This window comes from Neomonachus schauinslandi, chromosome 6, assembly GCF_002201575.2.
Source record: "Neomonachus schauinslandi chromosome 6, ASM220157v2, whole genome shotgun sequence".
NCBI classification, from domain to species: domain Eukaryota; kingdom Metazoa; phylum Chordata; class Mammalia; order Carnivora; family Phocidae; genus Neomonachus; species Neomonachus schauinslandi.
The window spans coordinates 67,964,747-67,985,994 of NC_058408.1; the positions used below are offsets into that span (position 1 = coordinate 67,964,747).

Consider the following 21,248-nt stretch of genomic DNA (forward strand, 5'->3'; position numbering starts at 1 on the left):
GGGGCGCCTGGGTGGCTCAGTCGTTAAGTGTCTGCCTTTGGATCAGGTCATGATCCCAGGGTCCTGGGATTGAGCCCTGCATCGGGCTCTCTGTTCAGCGGGGAGCCTGCTTCTCCCTCTCCCACTCTGCCTGCTTGTGTTCCCTCTCTCACTGTCTCTCTCTGTCAAATAAATAAATAAAATCTTTAAAAAAAAAAAAAAGCTGCCAAACTGTTTTCCAAAGTGATTGTTTTATTTTACATTTTCATCAGAGTTCCAGGTTTTCCACATCCTTGCCAACATTTGGTAGGGTCAGTCCTTTCAATTTGGGCGAATAGGCTTCAGTGTGTATTTCTCTAATGCCCGATGATGTTGGTGTGTTTCCATGAGCTCATTTGTGAGTCGTGTTATCTTTTTTGGTGAGGTATTTGTTCAGATCTTTTGTTCATATTTTTCTTTGTTGGTTTGTTTGCTTTCTTAGTACTGGGTTCGAGAATTCTTCCATATTCTGGATCCAGGTCCTTTATTAGGTATATGATTTGCAAATATTTTCCCCAGTCTGTGGCTTGTTCTTAATTTTGGTAAAGTATAATTGCTCAATTTAGAAGTTTGTACTGTTACTTTACATTGCATTTTATGATCCGTTTGGATGTGGTGTGAGAGTTCAAGTTTTGTCCATGGATAGATGGGTATCCAGTTGATGGAGCCATGTGTTGAAAGGACTCTTGTCACTTCAGTGCCTTTGTACCTCTGTCGGAAGTCGGTTGCCTGGTCACTCTGTGCTCTCTGCTCTTCTGGCTTGAGATCAGCACTACCTCTGTTGGGCCCCGAGGCAAGCTAAGTCGTGTAGTCAGGTCGCGTGAGGAACATGGTGTGACTGAGCACCACGCTTTACCGCCGTTCATTCAGGCCTCCTTTTCTCTCGGGGCTACGGGTTTCCAGGGCGCGGGTCTAGTACATCTTCTGGTAAATTTATTCCTCAGTACTTTGTGGGTTTTATGCTACTGTAAATGGTATTTAAAGTTTTTTTTACATTTCTAGTTGTTAACATAAGAGATATAGTGGATTTTTGCATAAGGATCATTTATGCAATGATCCTCTGTGGATTCCACACCATTTTCCTCACGGATGACTGTGTTGTCTGTCCTTTCCAAACTGGATGCAGCTCACGTCTTTTTCTTGCTCTTCTGCACTGGCTAGAACACCATGGGCCATGCTGAACAGAGTAGACGTCTTGTTTGTTCTGATAACTCCATTTGTCTTGAATTTCCTGATGCTAGTGCAGTATTTTTAAAGGTCATTCAGATGCCTATATTCTGGGTTAGCTGCCAGTGCCTCAATATCATGTTTAGTGTGATCCAACGTTATTTTTCTAATAAAATTCAGTCCAGAACAAGGTAATTCTAAATTGTTCCATTTCAGTCACAGACTATTGAGACTGTTTAATTTTTACATTTATAACTTAAAAGAGTGTTGGTCTGTGTATTAGTATGTCTTCCATCGAAACTTAATAAGTCATTGTGGGGATATTAATATAAAAATCAGTGCTCTCTTTCATGTTATGGAAGAAAACTGGCTGATTGTGTCCCGAGGGGCTCAGGGGAAGCTTCCACACCTCTGAGGGAGGGGTCTCTGTCCATGCTCGTCTTGCAGCTGGATTCTTTGTGTTCTCACGCGTAGGTTCACAGCCCCAGGATGGATCTGACTCTTGCCGAGCTTCAGGAAATGGCCTCTCGCCAGCAGCAGCAGATTGAGGCCCAGCAACAAATGCTGGCAACGAAGGTGAGGTCCTGTAAGGACTGGATAGGCCCCTCTGTGGGTGCGTGTGTAGAGCTGTCTCCATGCCACCCCGTTAAGCCGGTGACCTCAAGATACAGGTTGATCCTGTCAACCCACAGGTTACCTGCTTTGTGGCGCTTCTTCTCTTTACCACAGCATTTTGTAGAAATCCTTACATCATCCCAGTTGCTCAGGATCTCCTGACCCACAGTTGACCACGTTATGTCGTGCTTGGGAAAACAGGAAAGGCCTAAAGAACCCTCCGACTTTGCTAGAGGGAACTGCTCTGGGCTAGCCTCATCCTGAATTCCTACTTGTGACGTCGACCAGTGTTAACACTGTCCCCTTCTGTCGTGTGGCACTGATAACAGGCTGCTTGCCTTTATTTGGGACATCCTGCCCCCACAGACTAATCCTCCTCTCGGCCTCTCCATTACCGTCCACACCAGTCTCCCTGTTGTTTCTCCCACCAGCCGTAGGCCGTGGTCTGACCCAGATGTCCCCACACTTCCTCCGTAAAGGCTGGTGGTCAGTACTGTGGGCTTTGCAGGCTTCTTAGCGTCGTGGTCGTGGCACAAAAGCCGCCACAGACGTAAGCTCATGGGTGGCTGTGTGATGTATGAACACGGGTGGCGGGCTGGCTTTCACCCGCCACCCTGGGCTGAACACCCGTGTCTGCAGCAGACCACACCCAGGGTGACTGTAAGTTCACCGGAGCCGGGGTGGACTGTGGTGCAGGGTCCCCGGCAGCACGCCCCGTGGCCTCCATGTAACACTCGCCGGGTTCCTGTGGGTCCGTTTCTGTCTCTGACGCCAGGCACCGGCACTTTCAAAATCAGGTGGAGTAGCACTGCTTCTCAAACTGGAATGTGCATGCGAATGAATCCCCTCGGGGTTGTGTTAAAAATGCATATTCTGGTTCAGTAGGGCTGGGGTCTGAGGTTGTGCATTTCTTTCTTTTTTTTTTTTTTTTAAGATTTTATTTATTTATTTGACAGAGAGAGACACAGGCGAGAGAGCGAACACAAGCAGGGGGAGTGGGAGAGGGAGAAGCAGGCTTCCCACTGAGCAGGGAGCCCGATGCGGGGCTCGATCCCAGGACCCTGGGATCCTGACCTGAGCCGAAGGCAGACCTTAACGACTGAGCCCCCCAGGCGCCCCGAGATTGTGTGTTTCTGACAAGCTCCCTTGTGATGCTGATGCACTGTTTCTTGAGTATCAGGGACATAAATTGGAAGTAAAAAGGCTGAGTAATAGAATACATTTTTAACCTCAGGGTCTTATTTTGAAACTGTTTTTGTGTTATTTATGTTTCAGGCATATTAATCTGAGAAGTGTACCCTTGATTATAAATTGTGTGGCTCTGGTACTCACTTTTTTTTGAAGTTTTCATTTATTTATTTGAGAGAGAGATACTGAGAGAGAGCACAAGCAGGGAGGGAGAAGCAGACTCCCCGCCGAGCAGGGAGCCGGACATGGGACTCGATCCCAGGCCCCCCCGGGATCATGGCCTGAGCCGAAGGCAGACTAGGAACAGAATGTTACATTGTAGGTTTCTGAGGGCTGAGGGTTCTTCAGCTCTTCGCTAAGTGTGTGTGCTGAGTGTATGCTAGCTGTCTAAGGTTCTGTGCCCTTCACATCTCATTTACTCCTCACCGTGGCCCTACAAGGCTCTCCATCACCCTGTTTTTAGCCGAAGAAGGCGACCCCTGTCCTTGGTGAGGGTCTCAGAGCTCGGGTTGTGAGTCCAAATCTGACTGCAAAGCCGCCTTTATAGTGAGTGCCTCCCGTTTCCGCGTGAGCTTCTCCTAACTTCATAGCTGCCCCTCACGAGAACCAGCTGTGGGGTCACTGTTCATCTGCTGCAGAGGAACCACTGGGAATAAAATTGCTCCTTCCTGGGTCTTTCCTCCAAGAGAAGGGCAGGTTGGGGCCCGGAGGCTGTGTCTTTCACTCCTGTCCAAGGTGGTTCAGGGGCGGCGTGCAGGATGGCTGGTTGCCCCCCACCTCGGCCTCTCGGCTGTGCTGGGGTTCGTTTGGGGCCGTGATACACCTGTTGAAAAGGGTAGGCCTGATGATGGCTTCCATCTTTAGGAACAGCGCTTAAAGTTTTTGAAACAGCAAGATCAGCGTCAGCAGCAACAAGCTGCTGAGCAGGAGAAGCTCAAGAGGCTGAAGGAGATGGCTGAGAACCAAGAGGCTAAGCTAAAGAAGGTGCGCGCCCTGAAGGGCCACGTGGAGCAGAAGAGGCTGAGCAATGGCCGACTTGGTGAGTCGCTCCCGGAGGGCCCTGCCAGTGCTCGAGGCTCCGCGGGGGGACGCGGGTGTGTGTGTGTGTGTGGGGGGGGGCTGGGCAGACGCGGAGACGCGGGTGCCGGGCACTTAGAGCACTGCGTGCTGAGTGACTGTAAGCCGAGGCTGTGCGTGTAGTCAACTTTAGAATCAAGCTTTTTCAAAGCCTGATTCCCTGCAGTTTTGATGCTCTTGGTGCCTGTGAATTGGATTTAGCTGCTGGATGTTTCATTATATTTTAATTTAATTTTTATTTTTTTGGTGGGCAGCAAAGCAAAGTTTATTGAGCGATAGTTCAAAGCTCCCGAACAGGGAGGGGACCCGAGAGGGTTGCCCTTTGCTGCTGGGTGTTTAAGACAAGGTTTTCACGTTCTCTTTGGAAAAATGTACTAGTAGGGTTTTTATTTTTTTCCTCTTTCTAAATACTTTTGACTGAAAATTTGATGAAGGCAAGGATTTTTATTCATATAATAGGTTTCTCTATTATAATGCCATTTTAATTAAATTTTTTGTGATTTAATAGCTGCCTCTACCACTGTAAAACTGAGGTTAAAAGTTCTAAGTAAATTTCATTGTTTCTAAAATCTGGAGCTTAATAATATTTATAACACAAATTCTGCTAGAGATTTATTCAGAGGGAGGCACGGACATTTAGAAATGTCTCTGTGGATTTCAGTTGCTTGTAAAAGAAATAGGTTGGTTCTAGGACATTTCTGAAAAACGTCTGTACTTTTTGTTAGGAAGTTTGTTGTAAAGTCTGGTTGCCTGGGAGTGCTCCTTTCTCATTTTTCTTTTCAACTCTTGTTGCTTTTCTCGTTCTCATTCTAGTGGAGGAGATTGAGCAAATGAATAGTTTGTTCCAGCAAAAGCAGAGGGAGCTCGTTCTGGCCGTGTCCAAAGTGGAGGGGCTGACCAGACAGCTGGAGATGCTCAAGAACGGCAGGATGGACGGCCGGCACGACAGTCGTTCCGCCGCGGCCGAGCTCGACCGGCTCTACAAGGAGCTGCAGGTGCGGCCCGCTCCAGGGGCACAGTCGCCATGGAAGTGGCTCCAGGGCGGGATTTCGGTTTCTTTTCCTTAAAGTGGGGGGTGGGGGGACCTAAACCCCAGAGAGTCCAGGATAAACTTAAGAGCACCTGATACAGGAAAATTGGCGGCATTCCTTATGACCGCAGCTGGTGGGCTGATCGTTTTAAACCATTAAGATGGAAGTGTGGACAGGTGGAGGGACCGTGATTATCTGAGAGCATGTGATTATCTGAGAAGTTTTACTTCCTGCCCCTCGGCTCCCCCCCATTTTATTCAGTTACGGAACACGTTGAATCAGGAGCAGAATGCCAAGTTGCAGCAGCAGCGCGAGTGTCTGAACCAGCGCAATTCAGAGGTGGCGGCCATGGACAAGCGAGTTAATGAGCTGCGGGACCGGCTGTGGAAGAAGAAGGCGGCGCTGCAGCACAAGGAGAGCCTCCCGGTAGGTGGCCGCCGGCCGCCCCGCAGGTCACGTGCGCCGCGCCCGGGTGGCCTTTGGGCAGAGGGCCTCCTGCTCGGGACAGAGCGAGGGCCGCCGCTCTGGCCGGGGGGGGATTGGTCTGCGGCGTCTCCTATACGCGGGGGGCGAGACCCTGAAACTAATGAGCAAGTGTCACGGCCTCTTCTGGCTGGGATGCCGTCGGACTCGTCACGCTCCCGTGCCTCTCCCTAAGGTTTCATCTGATGGGAACCTGCCCCCGCAAGGGCTGCCGGCGCCCAGTCGCGTGGCCGCGGTGGGCCCCTACATCCAGTCGTCCACGATGCCCCGCGTCCCTTCGAGGCCCGAACTTGTGGTGAAGCCCGCTCTGCCGGATGGCTCCTTGGCCACGCAGGCTCTGGAAGGGCCGCTCAAAGTACACACACTGCCCAACATGCGATCTGGGGCCACCTCCCAGACTAAAGGTAAAACGGGTCACTTCCAGCCCCTCGCACAGCGTATTCTCCCCGTCCTCACCGTCATTACCCCCAGGTTGGGGTTTTAAAAAAATGTATTTCTCTCCCTTGTTCATGTTTAAATCCTGAGAATCTCCTTGTGGTTTTTGCTAGCGCTGTGATACGTTTCTTAACCCTAAATAATGCAGTTCTGTTTGGGAAATGAGATGAAACATGATATTTCTGCAATGAAGGTAGTTTTGAATTTCTTCTTGTTAATGAGGACATTTTTATCTGATGTTAATAACTTGACCCCTTTTCCTTTTGTGTGAAAACACCGCGTACGTGGTAGTGGTGTCATCTTTACAGAAGGCGAGCCGGTGAGTGCATTCTGCTGATGGGTGGTGCTCGCTGTGCGTACGTGCTTACGCAGGAGACTTTGCTTGCTAGCACTTTGTAGAATGAAAGTGAACCTTCTGGAAGCTCACAGTGACCATAACAGAAGCGCCTTGTGTTAGTGGTCTTGGCACTGTGTAGTCCTCGGTGTGTGGGGAGGTGCGAGCCAGAGTTTCGGGACAGGAGTCGTAGATGAAGGGAGGCTTGTAGGAGAAGCGGGACGAAAACGTCCTCTTTCAGACCCCTGCAAGAAGAAATAGCAGCCAGTCACTGTCACATGCAGAAGATGGCTAGCTTTACAGTTGTGATTATTTTGCCGTAATTACCAGTGTGAAGCGATAGAGCCACCGGGTCTGGATTTCATTGCAGGAAGAACTGCTTCTGTTTTGTTCCTGTTAGGACAGAGCTAGGGCTTTGACGCTTCCCTATCTGTGTAGAGAAAACCCGCGCAGAGCGCGCCCACCTGTGGGACTGGTCGGCGTCCACATTTCTGCCTTTTTGTTTTGTGTGCGTCACTGGTACGTAAGATACGCCCTGAAGCCCTTGGTCTGCGAAGCTGGAAGTTGTTTTCTGATGATGACGGTGCTGGTTTTGTACCAGTAAGAAGCAGGGTGTCTTCCCTGGTTCGAGCAGATTTTCTGTTTACTACAATTAATCTTAAATTTGTTTCAGTAAGTTTAAATTAGAAATTTAAAGTCTAATATTTTCTAAGTAAGTTTAACGGGGGAAAAAAAAAAAGAAATCTCTTTAATGTGCCGGGTTACCGTGTTTGTTTTTCTGCATTCTAGGCTCTAAAATCCATCCACTCGGCCCCGACTGGAGCCCCCCAAGTGCAGACATTTCTGCGAGCCAAGCCTCTGTGCCTGTGAGCTCGGGGGTTGCCCCAGACCAAGGTGGGGTTCTGTTCTGGCATCCGAGAGGTGCCCTGCACTCTTTCTTTTCTTCTTCTTCTTTTTTTTTTAAGGTTTATTTATTAGAGAGAGAGTGTATGAGCGGGAGGGGCCGAGGGAGAGAGAGAATCTCAAGCAGACTCCCTGCTGAGCCCCATGTGGGGCTCGATTGCACAACCATGAGATCATGACCTGAGCCAAAACCAAGGGTCGGACGCTCAACCATCTGTGTCACCCAGGTGTCCCCTCAGTCGTCTTTAGTTTGTTTTCTAGTGTGGTAAACCTGGGGAACAGTGTTCATTTCCAGAACACCTTCGTTTAGCTGCGGAGTTAAAGTTCTCGCATTGTAGCATCCGGGCTATTCTCCAGTGAGCTTAATTAAAAATAGGGAAGCATGTCTCGGGTGCAGGGTTTCAAAGCGATTGAGGAGAGAGAACCTTCTATGTGAAAAAAGAAGTCTTACTCTGAATGGCTTGAATGTCCATGTGCTTTTTTTCTGTCTTCAGCTGATGATGGAGAGGTTCCTCTGAGGGAGAAGGAGAAGAAAGTGCGCCCCTTTTCGATGTTTGACACGGTGGATCAGTCTGCCGCCCCGTCCCCCTTTGGGGCTCTGAGGAAAAACCAGAGCAGTGAGGACATCTTGCGGGATGCGCAGGTGTGAAGAATGGCTCAGTTTAACATTCAGTGGTAATTCTGTGTGTCCTCCTTAGAAGAGAGAGGCTGTTGTGTTGAGGGAGAGCAGGGAAAACCAAAGTATTTCTGGAAGATTAGAAAACAGTTCTGGCATTTTGAATTCTGCAGCTTGAGCGTATTTGTGGTCTCACACCGTATGGGAGAAAGGCTGCCATACTTGCTGTTGGCTCCCATTTTGTGTGATTCTCTGGGAACTAGGAGTGCGCTGAAGTACGTCATATTTGTGCTACCCAGCGACCTTGTGTCTTCAGAATCTGGAGCCGAGGTTGTGTCAGTAACAATCTGGTGGTGAATCTTCTGTGACCGTTAGGATCCCAGCCTTTGAGCAGTGGGTGATGGCGGCCTGCTCCCCGTTAGGTGTTTTGACCACAGTGATGTGATGTTCTCATGAGCGAGGATGATTTTGGGTTATTGGGGCCGTCTGTGAATATGTGAAGTGGCAGTTAAAGTCCCCGAGCGGGCACCCCTGGCTCCCGCATGGGAGCTGGCGACAGGGAAGAGGCCTCTGGGGCGGGAATCATAGTGCGTTCCTCAGGTTCCTTATCAAATGTAGTTCAGGGCAGAGACCTACACATTTTTAATGACTTGAAAATGTAGAGCTGATGTTCTCAGCGTACTCTTATGTTTGCAGAATTCGGTTATCTAGAACATGCTGTGTACCCATTTGGACAGTGTTTTAACTGCTTTATATGTGTGTGTGTTTCAGGCCGCAAATAAAAATGTGGCTAAAGTACCACCTCCTGTTCCATCAAAACCAAAACAGATTAATTTGCCTTATTTTGGGCAAACAAATCAGTCAGCATCAGACATGAAGCTGGATGGAAACCCTCAGCAGTTGTCAGCAGCTCTTGCGTCTGTGGGAAACAAACCGAAAACGGGGCAGCAGCAGAGGGTCGTGGTGGCCCCCGGCGCACCCTCGGCTGGCCAGGGCCAGGCCTTGTCTCCAGCTGGGAAGCAAGAGAGCCCCCCCCGCCGCCGCCGTCCGGCCCTTCACTCCTCAGCCTTCCAAAGACACCCCTCTCCCGCCCTTCCGAAAACCCCAGACCGTGGCAGCAAGCTCCATATACTCCATGTACACACAGCATCAGGCTCCTGGAAAAAACTTGCAGCAGGCCGTGCAGAGTGCGCTGACCAAGACACATTCCAGAGGGCCGCACTTCTCAACCGGTGAGCTTCTGGGTCTCGTTTCCACTGGCACTCAAGGCGGCCAAGTCCTGCGCCAGAACGGTCACCTGTCGGCGAACAGCAAAGTTGATGGATGCTTTTGTTCTAAGGCTTCTTCTTACCTGGGGCCTGAAACAGGTTTCTGCTCAATGCCAAGTAGTAGTAAGCGAACGCCCTAGATGGAGAAAACCTGTGGCGCAGACACAGCCTTCTGCACCGTGGCGGCCGCGTGCCTTTGGCCCCCGCTCCCCGGGAGCTCCTCGTGAGTGAGGTGCACACGGTCCTCACCGCGGGGTTCGGTTCACCGGGTGCTCCTGGGGGTGGACGACGGGACAGCTGCCCCGTGTGTCTGTAAAGCTCACGCTCTTGACTGTATTTTAAGGTGTTCTGATGAGGACACAGCTGCTAGTTAGGTATAAAAACCTAGAAAGACTTACAGTCTGGTAACCTTTTGGGTTCTTTCTAAGAGTCATTCGTTTCTAAAACTAGAATCAAGTTCATCCCGTTTTAATTGAATAAGGTTGCTTTTCTGGTCATGAAATCAGCATGTAATTGTGCCCTGAAATGTCCCGCAAGTAACCAGACAACAAAGAATTTACACATGTGCCGCGGCTGAGTGTTGGCTTCAGTGAGGACTGCCTGACGCAGTAATTTGTGAATTGGGTAGTTTTGATAGAATCAGAATGATAAGGGGAATAGTTTTGGTAAATACAAGTGGTTCTTAATAATGTTGTAAGCCAAGTATGATTTCCCCCAGTGATTTAGTTTTGAGACGAGGAAAGAGAGGGCGGTGCATGTTTAGTTTTAATCTAGATGCAGGAAAGATTGCCCGTTTCCATTGCTTTTTTACATTTTCGTATTTTGACATTTTAAGTTTGTATGCTATAGCCGGTGATTTCTTATAGTTACAATGGCAGCGTTTTTCTGCACGGTACATAAAATAATGGTGCACGTTCCCATCAGTGAGGGTTTTCATTCTGTGATAAGTTTACTGTGCGGAGATGGAAGCCTTGCTTTGTCCTTTGTTGTTTTTAAAAATCAGTCGTGTTGCAGGGTGCTGTGTAGTAACTGAAGTTAAAGGAGGCTTTAATTACTGTGCCCTGTGTCTATCACTTGCTGGTTTGATTTAATCCTGATCAGGGCTTTGTTTCCGTTTCCAATCAGTATACGGCAAGCCCGTGATTGCGGCCGCCCAGAGCCAGCAGCAGCACCCGGAGAACGTGTATTCCAGCGGCCAGAGCAAGCCCAGCAGTCCCGAGCCCGACGCGGAGCCCGTGTCCTCAGGCCAGGAGAGCCACGAGAACGAACGAATTCCTCGGCCACTCAGCCCGACCAAACTGCTGCCCTTCTTGTCCAACCCCTACCGAAACCAGAGCGACGCGGACCTGGAAGCCTTGCGGAAGAAACTGTCCAACGCGCCACGGCCGCTCAAGAAACGGAGCTCGATCACGGAGCCAGAGGGTCCGAATGGGCCAAATATCCAGAAACTTCTGTACCAGAGGACCACCATCGCTGCCATGGAGACCATCTCCGTCGCTTCGTATCCGTCCAAGCCGACGTCGGTGGCGGCCGACTCCGAAAGCCCCATAGAAATCCAGAATCCGTATTTACACGTGGAGCCAGAGAAGGAGGCGGTCTCTCTGGTTCCTGAGCCAGTGTCCCCAGAGGATGTGGGGAGCGCCAGTTCCGAGAGCAGTGACATGCCAGCCCTCTCCCCCGGCCTCGATTATGTGCCCGAAGGAGTCCCAGACAGCAGCCCAGATTTCCAGAACAGTGTGGAAGAACCAAGTGCAGAGGCTCCCCTTCTGCTGGAAGTGTACCTGGAGGAGTACCCCCCATACCCGCCCCCGCCGTACCCATCTGGGGAGCCAGAAGGGCCGGGAGAAGACTCGGGCAGCATGCGTCCACCCGAAATCACAGGGCAGGTGTCCCTGCCTCCTGTAAGTAACGTGGTGTCTCGTGGTCCTTTCAGGAGCCCCCCTCCCCCCCTGAACTTGTCAAAGACTTCCAGGTGGTTGACTCTCAAGACCCAGGGAAATGCGCACATTCTCAGGGCCATTTGCAAAAGATGGTCTGTGTGTGAATTGCCCATGGTCGCCGACATGTCTACAGTTTCCCTTTTATTTTATGGCCCCCTTAGCGCTTGGTAGATCTCAGAAGTATTAGAAGAATTTGGTAGATTCAGGATAAAGAACATCTTTATTATTTAGGAAGAACCCTTCTCTTTGTGAAGAGGCAGAGTTGGGTTCTTACGATACAAAGCACACGCCACTGAGGGCGGTCCTTGCTGGGGAGGCTGGCAAAGCTGGGAAGGGGAAGACCTGGCTCGGAAACTCCCTCACTCGACGAGCTCTGTGAAATCAGGCAGACGGTGCCCTTTTCTCTCCGGTGACGTCACTCTTTCACACTCTTTTTCCCCCCACAGTGACGTGTATCTTTAATGAACTGTTTTCAGGGGATCCTCAAACTTCCAACGTTGATAAATTTGGGAGGGTTTGGGACCGATGGGGACAGGACGAGCCTGTTCCTCTCCTCCCATGCAGGGGACCCCTGAGGTGCCCTCGAGCCCCAGCTGCCCTTCCGCCCAGGCTGTGCGTGTGTTGACTTGGGCACACATGCCTTGCGATTGTTACGCCTTTGTTTGCGAGTCTGTCGTGTCCCTTTGAAGTCAGAGAGGATCAAAATCCCAGGGTGTCCTTAAATAAAGTTGACCTTTTCAGGTGTAATTGGCGTCACGGTGTTTCTGTAGGATGCCAAACCATGAATTTTAAAGACCAAAGCAAAACTGCATATTGTAGGGATCTTTTTAAAGTGCTGTATATGTTTGATCCCTTACTGCATCTTTGAGATGTAATGGTGTTCAGAGATAATGATCATCCCGATTTGTTGTGACTGCTGGTTACTGTGGACGTTTGCTTACAAGTTTTATACAGCACGCGCTGGATTCTAGGGGACAAGGTTTAAATGGAGGTTGGCCCTGGAAACGGCGCTGTGTCCTGTCCATCCTGGCTCGGGGCTCTCTGTGGCTGGCGCTGACCTTGCAGGAAGGAGAGACGAATCACACCTGTGTTTGCTGTGTCCCCCCCTTTGGTCGTCAAGTCCAAATGATTCATGCTTCCAGGGACAGGAGACTGCGGGTCCAGTGTCCTGGTCTGGCTTCGAGTGGGACCGAAGCGCGTGTGTTGGGCCTGTTGGCGAGCATGCGCAGGGCCCCTGCCTGTGAATGGCCACATAACGTTTACACTTCTAGTTTCCAAGAAACAACAGCAGTTGAGTTGTCGCACGTTTGTGAAATGGAGCGACGGCCACTTGATGTTTTCTAAACCTCGGTAGTTTTCCGCTTCCGAAATAAAATAAGGACTAGGCTGCGTAGCACAGTGTGCCCCAGGAAACGTTTCCATTTTGTTGGGCACGTGTAGGAAACTTACTCGATGGGTTGTTAGATCAGTTTTAACAGTTTTGCTGTAATAGTCGAAGGGCTTGACTAATTTGCTCGTGGATCTTGGAGGATAGTCAAATTCTGACTATAAGATAGGGGTAGCATTTGAAGACTGGAAGGGTTTCTCGTTAGTGTATCTAGACAGGCTGATAATATGTATTGTTCCCGTAATTATGTGCTTTCCCCCGAGGAAGGTGGTTGAAAGGAAGGTATTTGGAGAAGCCAGCTGACTTGGATTTAAATCCCAGCTCTGGTGTTCCTGGCTGGGTGCCTTAACTTCCTTATCTGTAGAATGGGGTCACAGGGTTTCTATGAGGAGTCCACGAGTGCATTAAACATTAGCCACGATAACTCTGAGTGTGCCTTTGCCTGGATTAATTGTGTGAGGTTTGCCAACCTTGATCAGATAGGGAATTGAAGACCAGTTTCGGCTGATTTTACGCCCCACGGAAGGCCAGCTGTGGTGTCACTCCCACGAGACCTCGCGGCGTGTGTATTCAGTAAGCTGCGTATTGTGGTTTAGCTGCATCTCTGGGTAACGTTGCATGTCAATAAAATGTGCTGATAGAGATTTTTAAATGTCCTTTTACTTCCGCAGCTGAGATGCTCCTCCTCCCCTTCCCGAGGTCTGCTTGCTGCCATCGAGGTCTGCTCGCTGCCATCGGGGTTCTTATATCCTGCCTCTCTTCCGCAGGGCAAAAGGACAAACTTGCGTAAAACTGGTTCGGAAAGGATCGCCCATGGGATGAGGGTGAAGTTCAACCCCCTTGCTTTACTTCTAGATTCGTCTTTGGAGGGAGAATTTGACCTTGTACAGAGAATTATTTATGAGGTATAATTGGATTCGTAGATTCTTGAATACAACGTTCCTCTGCTTAGGAAGCTCCTCTAGAGGGGGTGGGGGCAAGGTGTGGAGGGAGAGATGTGGAGGGAGGGAGGGAGGGAAGGGGAGGGAGGCAGGGACAGGGAGCGCGCTCACACAGGCTCACACACGGGGCTGCGCTGAGGTGACTGTGGGGTTTGGGGTGACGTGGAAGTGCGGTTTTCCCCAGGGTTCCTCCGGAGTACTTTTCTGTCCGGGGAGACGGTTCCCCTCTGTTTATAGCTGCTTCTGGGTGGACGCAGACTTGCGGTGTTAGGTTGCACATGTGGTCCCTATTTTCAGAAGCCTGCAATTTAAAATATTCTTAGCTGACCTTTTTTCCTTTCTATGGCAAATACACCTTCTCCTCAGACACTAATTTGTGGTAGGGGCCGGAGGGTAACTAACCAGAAATAGTTCCCAGCACCTCTTCATTTTTAAGACCTTTTTACAGTGAGCGCCTACTTGACATGGCTATTCTGGCGGTTTTACTTTTAGACTTGAGGTTGGTGTAGTCATCTTGGCTCCTGGAGGTTTTAATTATAACTAAAAAAAAACAAACAAAACAACAACCCACAGGAGCCTGTTTTTGTTCCCTTGATCCTGAAGAGCCAGGTGATAGTGACCTGAGCAGTGACGGTCCCCCTTGGTCTCGATGTCACAGGTTGACGACCCGAGCCTGCCCAATGACGAGGGCATCACGGCTCTGCACAACGCTGTGTGTGCGGGCCACACGGAAATCGTTAAGTTCCTGGTGCAGTTTGGTGTGAACGTCAATGCCGCAGACAGTGACGGATGGTAAGTCCCCGGCGCCCGCGTGTGTCCCCGTGTGACACTCCTCTCGCTCCCATTCTGGAAGCATGCGCAGTTTTATAAAGTATCGTAGTCGAGTGATAAGGAGATGTCACCAGGTGTCACAGACATAGCTCAGTTGGCGAGTTTGAGAGATGCTGGGTCAAGCCCGGTTCTGCGAGCCCGGTGACACCTGTCTTCAGTACACTGATGTCCACAGTGCATCTGCAAGAGGGAAGCAGAGTTTGTAGGCTTTCCCAAGTGTCTTTGACCGTGGAATCCATTTTTCATGGAGAGTTCTGTGGAACGGTTATGTGCATAAGACATAGGACACATTGTTTTAAATGACGAGTAGTCTTCATAGGATAATGGATTATTATTACATACTGAAACAAGGGGTCCTGATAAGGTCACGCCCGATAACTGTAACAGAACAGAGAGTAAATTTTGTAATTTTTTTCTTTTTAAAGAAAGTATAAATTTATATTTCTTTGGAAGAATACAAAACTTTTTTATATATACAATTTCTTAAAGGTAAACAGCCATTTTTTAATCTAGTCCCTTCAAATTTACATATATGTATATTTTGTAGCCTAATTTTTTGGTTTAACTTTATAATTTAAGGAAAACAAATTCTTTTTTTAAAGTAAGCTCTATACCCAGCATGGGGCTCAAACTCATGACCCCAAGATCAAGAGTTGCACACTCCCCTGAGGCAGCCGGGTGCCCCCAAAACAAATTCTTAATGTGTCATCGTGTCTTTGTTTCCTTATTATTAGCAGTTTAGATTGTATGTAGTTTTTCACTATTAGAAAAGCCGTGCACTTAAAAAATCTGCAGTGATCTTCACCAGTCTTTGGCCGGCAGTGTTCTGGGGTGCAGGATGGGGAATACGTGGTTTTGGAGACTCTACACATGAGAGGAATGGGATGATGAGGGGAGGGACGAGAAGGGTGAATACATGCAGTCCGTGTGATCGGGCCTGGGTCTCACGCTGCGGTCCTTCTGTGAGCTGCACGCAGGCTCCTCTTCCTCCTTCGTGAGTCTGGGGTCACTCAGAGCACGCAGTAAACGTGTGAGCGGCTGGAGGGACTCTCCGTAAGGCCATCAGTAAGTTCCCGCCGGCCGGTGGCCTAACAAACTGAAATGTGCATATTTCACAGTCGCTTTTCTGGTCTGCATTGAATTGACAAAGCTTTACTCAATCGAAATTCAGTTTGGACCCTACAAACTGTTAGGTTAAGGCAGTTTTCTGTGTGCGACCCAATTCCCTCTTTAGTGGGACCGGGGAGGGAGTACGGCCGTGCACCTGTTTCGGGTGAGGCCTGTGCCGTCAAGACTGCTGCGCCCTCCACGCTGCCCGGGACACGGGGGCAGGTGCTCCGGAACATCTCGCCCCGTTTAGACCATTGCATGCAGCTCACGTCCTTGCACTCGGTCCATGATTCCTCTCGCCCTCCGTGCTGCCCCGTGCAGCGCCCAGGGTGGCCCGTCCTCGACTGGTCCTCCCTGCCCTCCTCCCATGGGCTCAGGGATCCGTGCATTACCGATTGGTTTTCAGCAGAAGGGCCCAGACAGTACACCTTGGAGTGGTCCCCACGGGCGGCCGGGCTGCAGGTGTCGCGTGCGGGGAGACCTGTAGCCTGCTGTGTGTCGCTCCACAGGACCCCGCTGCACTGCGCGGCCTCCTGCAACAACGTGCAGGTGTGTAAGTTCCTGGTAGAGTCCGGAGCCGCTGTGTTCGCCGCGACCTACAGCGACCTGCAGACCGCCGCAGACAAGTGTGAGGAGATGGAGGAGGGCTACAGCCAGTGCTCACAGTTCCTTTACGGTTTGTAACCGCCACACGCCAGTGCGCTGATGACGGTGCGGGTCTGCCCTCTGTGTCTGGGGTACGATTTGCTCAGTGTTTCAACATCAGGAAACGTTTTTGTGTTGTGCGCAGTCCTGGGCACTGAGAACAGGGCAGCCTCGATGCCCCAGATGAATGCAGCGCTTGTGCTTGGGCCTCCGAGCGGCCCTGCTGGGGACGGCCTGAGCTGGCCACCCGCCCCGCGGCCCCTGTCCCCGTGCGGGCCTGAGACTGGGCCCCCGCGAGTGGAACCCCCTTCCATGGCGGACCCAGGATTTCCCACTGGATCAGACTTGTCATAAAGTAAAGGAAGGGCAGCACCTGTTTCAGAGCTGATTTTTGGCTCTTTTGTTGTCTTCATTTTGCGTTTATGATTCCGAGGGACAACATCAGCTCTGATCCTAGAGAATAAGGGACTTGAGGTGTCAGATGGGCGTTTGTCAGGTCGCGTTTCTGGTCACGACGCTTACAAGTTGAGGTTAACTCTTCCTAGCTGGGCTGGAGCGGAATTGAGAGGTGGTGAGCAGGTGCCAGGACGCCGTTCCGCTCGTACTCTGGGAAGCTGCTCCGCCTGGCGGTGGGAGGGCGCGAGGCTGGTGAGCCTGCGTCCCCGCGTGGCTGCGTCCCGGCTCTCAGGCTGTTCTCAGGCTCCGAGCCGGGCCGGCGCGGTGACCTTGCAGCTCTTAACGCTCACTGTGGGCACTGAGGGTGACCGCTCATTCCTGTACCAATCTCTGGATCGGGGATAATTTTGATAGACTGACATTTTCCTATTAAGATATTAATATATACTTTGTCATATGAGCTGTATTGGCCATCTTAAGCTTTACTTCATTATGGAACATGATCTTTAAAAACAGTAGGGACATCTGATCGGAGGCTTTACTTTATGGAACGTATCATAGACTCCAAGAAAGCGTGTCTCTGCCGTAGATGTTGAAGTGGCAACGGCCTGGCTTCTCCTTGGTCTGGTCTGGGGGCCCCGCCCCGACGTGGGCCCTCACACCTGTGGCAGCTGCGACCTTGACCTTGAATGTTTTCTTCCTCACGTTTATCATTCCTTGCTTTTTAAAAAATCCCTCTATCACCTGGGAATGAATCCTGTAACCCCTGGGTTTGCCGTTTCTGGGAAGTAAGTCACGCCGTGATTCTCCGGCTTGCGTTTCTGTTCACGGTAGTTCTGGAGCCTCCTCTGTGTGGTGACGCTGGTTCTTGCTGTCTGCCCCTCTTATGGCTGCATCTGCCGCATCTGTCCTTCCGTTCTACCTTGGAGCATCGGGGCGCGCGTTCACTCGCAGTTACACACTGTCCACCCAGAGGGGCACTTGGTCCCAGGGACACACGCCTAGTTCCTTCCCCGCCATGTCCCCTCTGGCCCCTGCTGGACGTGGGGTGAGAGCCCGCGGGGCTTCAGGTCGCTTACCCAGTGACCCGTGATACTGAGCATGTGTTCAGACCCCTCAAAAAGAATTTTAAACTCTTAGTTCGGTGAATAACAGAGTAAGGAGAAATTTTCTTCCATTCCTGATGACTTCTTGGAAATGAGAATGAAGTTGTTTTTTTATTAGAATATGATTTTCTAATTCTGACCAAATATCTTTTAACTAGTATTTTACAGTTATTCAGGTTTGCCCAGAGTAATCTCGCTGACACTTTGGAGAGCTGTTGTTTGAGCAAACCACAGTGCCATTTCTCCCCTGCCCCTTCCCTGCTCCCACTCTAGCCTGGTGGAGTCCGAGTTCGCTCAGGGTGTCACCCTTATGGGGCTCACGGTCACAGGGGAGTTGGAAGTGTAAGCATCCCCATTAGTAGAAGCCTGACCCTTAGTCGGCAGAGCCTCTGATGGAAAAGAGCAGCTCCGTGTCTTGTGTCAGTTTTGCCCAGAGCTCCATCGTGGTAACTGATAGACGAATAATAAGTTCATAATTACGTTCAGTGTCCACAAGAAGTTGAAAAATCTGACTATTTAAGGGCAAGCTAACACTTTCCCTTAAAGGGAAGACAGTAACCAGCTCTGGAGTGCTTGGACCTCCTGACCTGCCTAACCCTTCTGGCCCACAGCCCACAGCGCACCCACCCCCTCGCTCGCCCTGTGCCCGCCTGGCCCCGTGCCCGCCCCCTGCCCTCACCCTGTGCCCACCCTGCACCCACCCCTGCACTCGCCCTGTGCCCGCCCTGCATCTGCCCCTACACTGTGCTTGCCCCGCCCCAACACTCGCCCTGCACTTGCCCCGTGCCCGCCCCCGCGCCTGCCCCTGCGCTCGCCGTGCCCGCCCTCCCCCCATGCCCGCCCTGCACCCACCCTGCGCCTGCTCCATGCCTGCCCCGCGCCTGCCCTGTGCCGGTGAGGGGAGAGTGGAGGAGTGCAAAGTAGGGCTGAACATGCAAGTCTGTCACTACAGTGAAAGTGGACGTTTGTGGGTTTCTGTATCTTCTAGAATTTGGATCTTCATGACTTTAGACTTGACTCTGTATCATGTCTGAAATATTTCCGCATTCTAACGTATCTTACAACTTTCTCCCTCTCCCTTTCCCCACTTGGAAATGGGCAGGGCCTGCTCAGTAGACACTGTTGTCGCGGCTGCTGTAGGTTCCAGGTCAAGAGTCCCCCGGTCCCCACGCTTAATTTGACAGGCAGAGCGCTCACTCTTCTAATAGCCTGGACAGTTCATTTTTATTCCTGGGCTTGCAGGAGTTTCTGTACTAAGACTAGTTTCTGAGCTGCCTTAGAGAGGCTCGCCGAGACTAACGTGTCTCGTGGGACATCCCCCCTGGCTTTGTTCACGGGGTGCTTCATGTGGTATTTTCAGCTTCCTTGCGCCTGCCCGGTTCCCCTCCTTTGGCTCCGTGGAGCCGAGGGTTGGAAGAGTGGACAGTCTGAGTCATGTGTCCTGTGTGGTTTCTTCCTGTCATTTCAGGGGTTCAGGAGAAAATGGGCATCATGAACAAAGGAGTCCTTTATGCGCTCTGGGATTATGAGCCTCAGAATGGTGACGAGCTGCCCATGCGAGAGGGGGACTGCATGACTGTCATCCGCCGGGAGGACGAGGAGGAGACCGAGTGGTGGTGGGCGCGCCTGCACGACCAGGAGGGCTACGTGCCGCGCAACCTGCTGGGGGTAAGTTACGCGGGCCGCCGGCGCTTCTGGGCGAGCCGGGCCGTGCGGGAGCGCGCTGTGTCCGGCCAGGCTCGCTGCCGCCGACCGCCCTTTGCTCGCGCCCATGGGAGGTCAGAGTTTGGGCCATAGGGGAGGGTCCACGTGCATGCCCGCTACCGCCCGGGGTCGGGGCCCTGCTGCGTCCAGGCAGCGTCAGGTGTGCGCGTACCTTTGGCTACAAATGAGGATCCGCGGAGCCGGCGCGCAGAGCCTTCCCTCCGGCTCGGGAAAGCAGTCCAGGTGTGTGAGCCCATGCAGGCCAATGGCCCTGCTGCGTCCGGTCAGAGGGCCGGCTGTGCTCGGCACGGGGCTCTCGGGAGTGTTTGCAGGGAGGAGGCGAGGAGGATAGGCCGAGGGCAGAGAGGGGAGTGACGTCCTGTGTGCGCAGGGCCTGAGAGGAGAGTCTAAACCAGAAGAGCTGGGGTGGGGGGGGCGGTGGTCAGCACCGTGGCTCCCGCCTCCGCCCCTGCGCGCTCACAGCTGGGCAACGGGCGCGGCCGGCGGGTGCGGGGAACACTGCCTCCCGAGACCGCTGGGGTGTCTGCTGGTCGGCTCCCGTCGGACCCATGGTCCGTGCAGCTGGAGCTGCTCTGGGGTCAAGGCCGACAGCCCCGTTCCTTGTGCGAATGCGTGGTGGCGGGGCCGCGGCGCTTTCCATGGCGTGTCCCGGGTGTGGGGACCTGGAGTCTCCTCCTGACCCTCTTTGTCCGTTCTTTTTTTTTTTTTTTTTTTTTAAAGATTTTATTTATTTATTTGAGAGAGAGAGAAAGCATGAGGTGGGGAGGGTCAGAGGGAGAAGCAGACTCCTCGCTGAGCAGGGAGCTCGATGCGGGACTCGATCCTGGGACTCCAGGATCATGACCTGAGCCAAAGGCAGTTGCTTAACCAACTGAGCCACCCAGGCGCCCCTTCCTTTTCCGTTCTTGTGTCTCGTGCGTCCAGACTGCTGCCCCCAGTTGCACAGGTCCTTGTTAGTCAATCTTTGGGGCTTAGTATCCGCTGGTATGGTCTTAATGAAAATTACCAAGAATGGATGAAAGTCAAAGAGCACTGAGCCATGGAGCCCCTGAAGGTTCCCAGCGCCCCAAACACCGGCAGCTCGCACTCGTTCTAGTTTCTTACCTGGGAAAACCTCTTCCAAGTGCCTACTGATCGGAGTCTTTAATTTTACTTTTCTAAAAAAGAGGTCCTGTGACTCATGAACCGAGAAGCCTCACTTGCCCTGGGTGTGGAGGGACTTGGGCCCTCAGAAGGCTCTGACATCAGCAGACCAGACCCAAGATTTTCATGTTGATCTGGCATTTAAATATTCTTAGCCTTTTGGAAATCTCTTTGGGGTAGAAGTGGCCTCTCAGTAACTAAAAAAGTTGAACCTTCCTTGGAGGTTCAAAAAATGGAAATCATATAAATGTTGAGCTTTTAATCAGAGGCTCAGATGGGAGCTTGGAAGATTGTATTGATTACTGATCTTTTCTCAAGAAAACAATCTTTTGTATAATGTTGATCCACCAGTTAATTTTTCAGTTTTGGCTGAAAGTCTGAGTCTCCCTTCTTACAGTGAACCTTGTTCCTTTTGTCTATGCAGCAGGAGGACGAGGAGGCTTTGTGTAGTTTGCCAGTTGAACTGCTAGTTTGACTCGCTCTTGGCTTCCAGACTGCAGATCTTCTGACCTTCACAGGCTCCTCTCCACCTCTTGTTATGGAAAACACAAAACCACAAAAGTCCACAAACAAAAAACTCCACTTACCCTCCCTTAAATCGGTACCTTTTAGTCTGTGGCATTTCGTGGCTGACAGTCTCAGGTCCCACGAGAGTGGTCGTTGGGCTGTTACGAGTGAAGTTGAAAGACCCCAGAGCACGCGGTGCTACAGACCACCTCCCGCCGTCACAGGCTGAGCCGACGGGCCAGGGCTTAGCGCCATCATGCCTTTTCACGTCCGTGAGCCACAGTGTTGTGCCTGGTGGGGAACCCCTGTGACCTTCGCACAGGAGTTGCTGAATGTGAATCTTTGTGCCCTCAGACAGCTCTGGGCGCCTCATGTGGCAGAA

The 21,248-nt window shown here is 51.4% G+C and overlaps 1 protein-coding gene across 1 annotated transcript in view; it reads left to right on the forward strand.

The window, feature by feature from the left end:
* Nucleotides 1–21,248, forward strand: part of TP53BP2 (tumor protein p53 binding protein 2) — a 32,900-nt gene that overhangs the window by 10,760 nt on the left and 892 nt on the right. Inside the window, 14 exon segments of the mRNA XM_021679488.1 lie at nucleotides 1,660–1,761; nucleotides 3,853–4,027; nucleotides 4,879–5,060; nucleotides 5,358–5,522; nucleotides 5,755–5,983; nucleotides 7,138–7,242; nucleotides 7,746–7,894; nucleotides 8,639–8,896; nucleotides 8,898–9,099; nucleotides 10,261–11,036; nucleotides 13,230–13,367; nucleotides 14,062–14,195; nucleotides 15,854–16,020; nucleotides 18,960–19,159. Of these exon segments, the coding sequence (XP_021535163.1) occupies nucleotides 1,660–1,761; nucleotides 3,853–4,027; nucleotides 4,879–5,060; nucleotides 5,358–5,522; nucleotides 5,755–5,983; nucleotides 7,138–7,242; nucleotides 7,746–7,894; nucleotides 8,639–8,896; nucleotides 8,898–9,099; nucleotides 10,261–11,036; nucleotides 13,230–13,367; nucleotides 14,062–14,195; nucleotides 15,854–16,020; nucleotides 18,960–19,159 (2,982 nt within the window).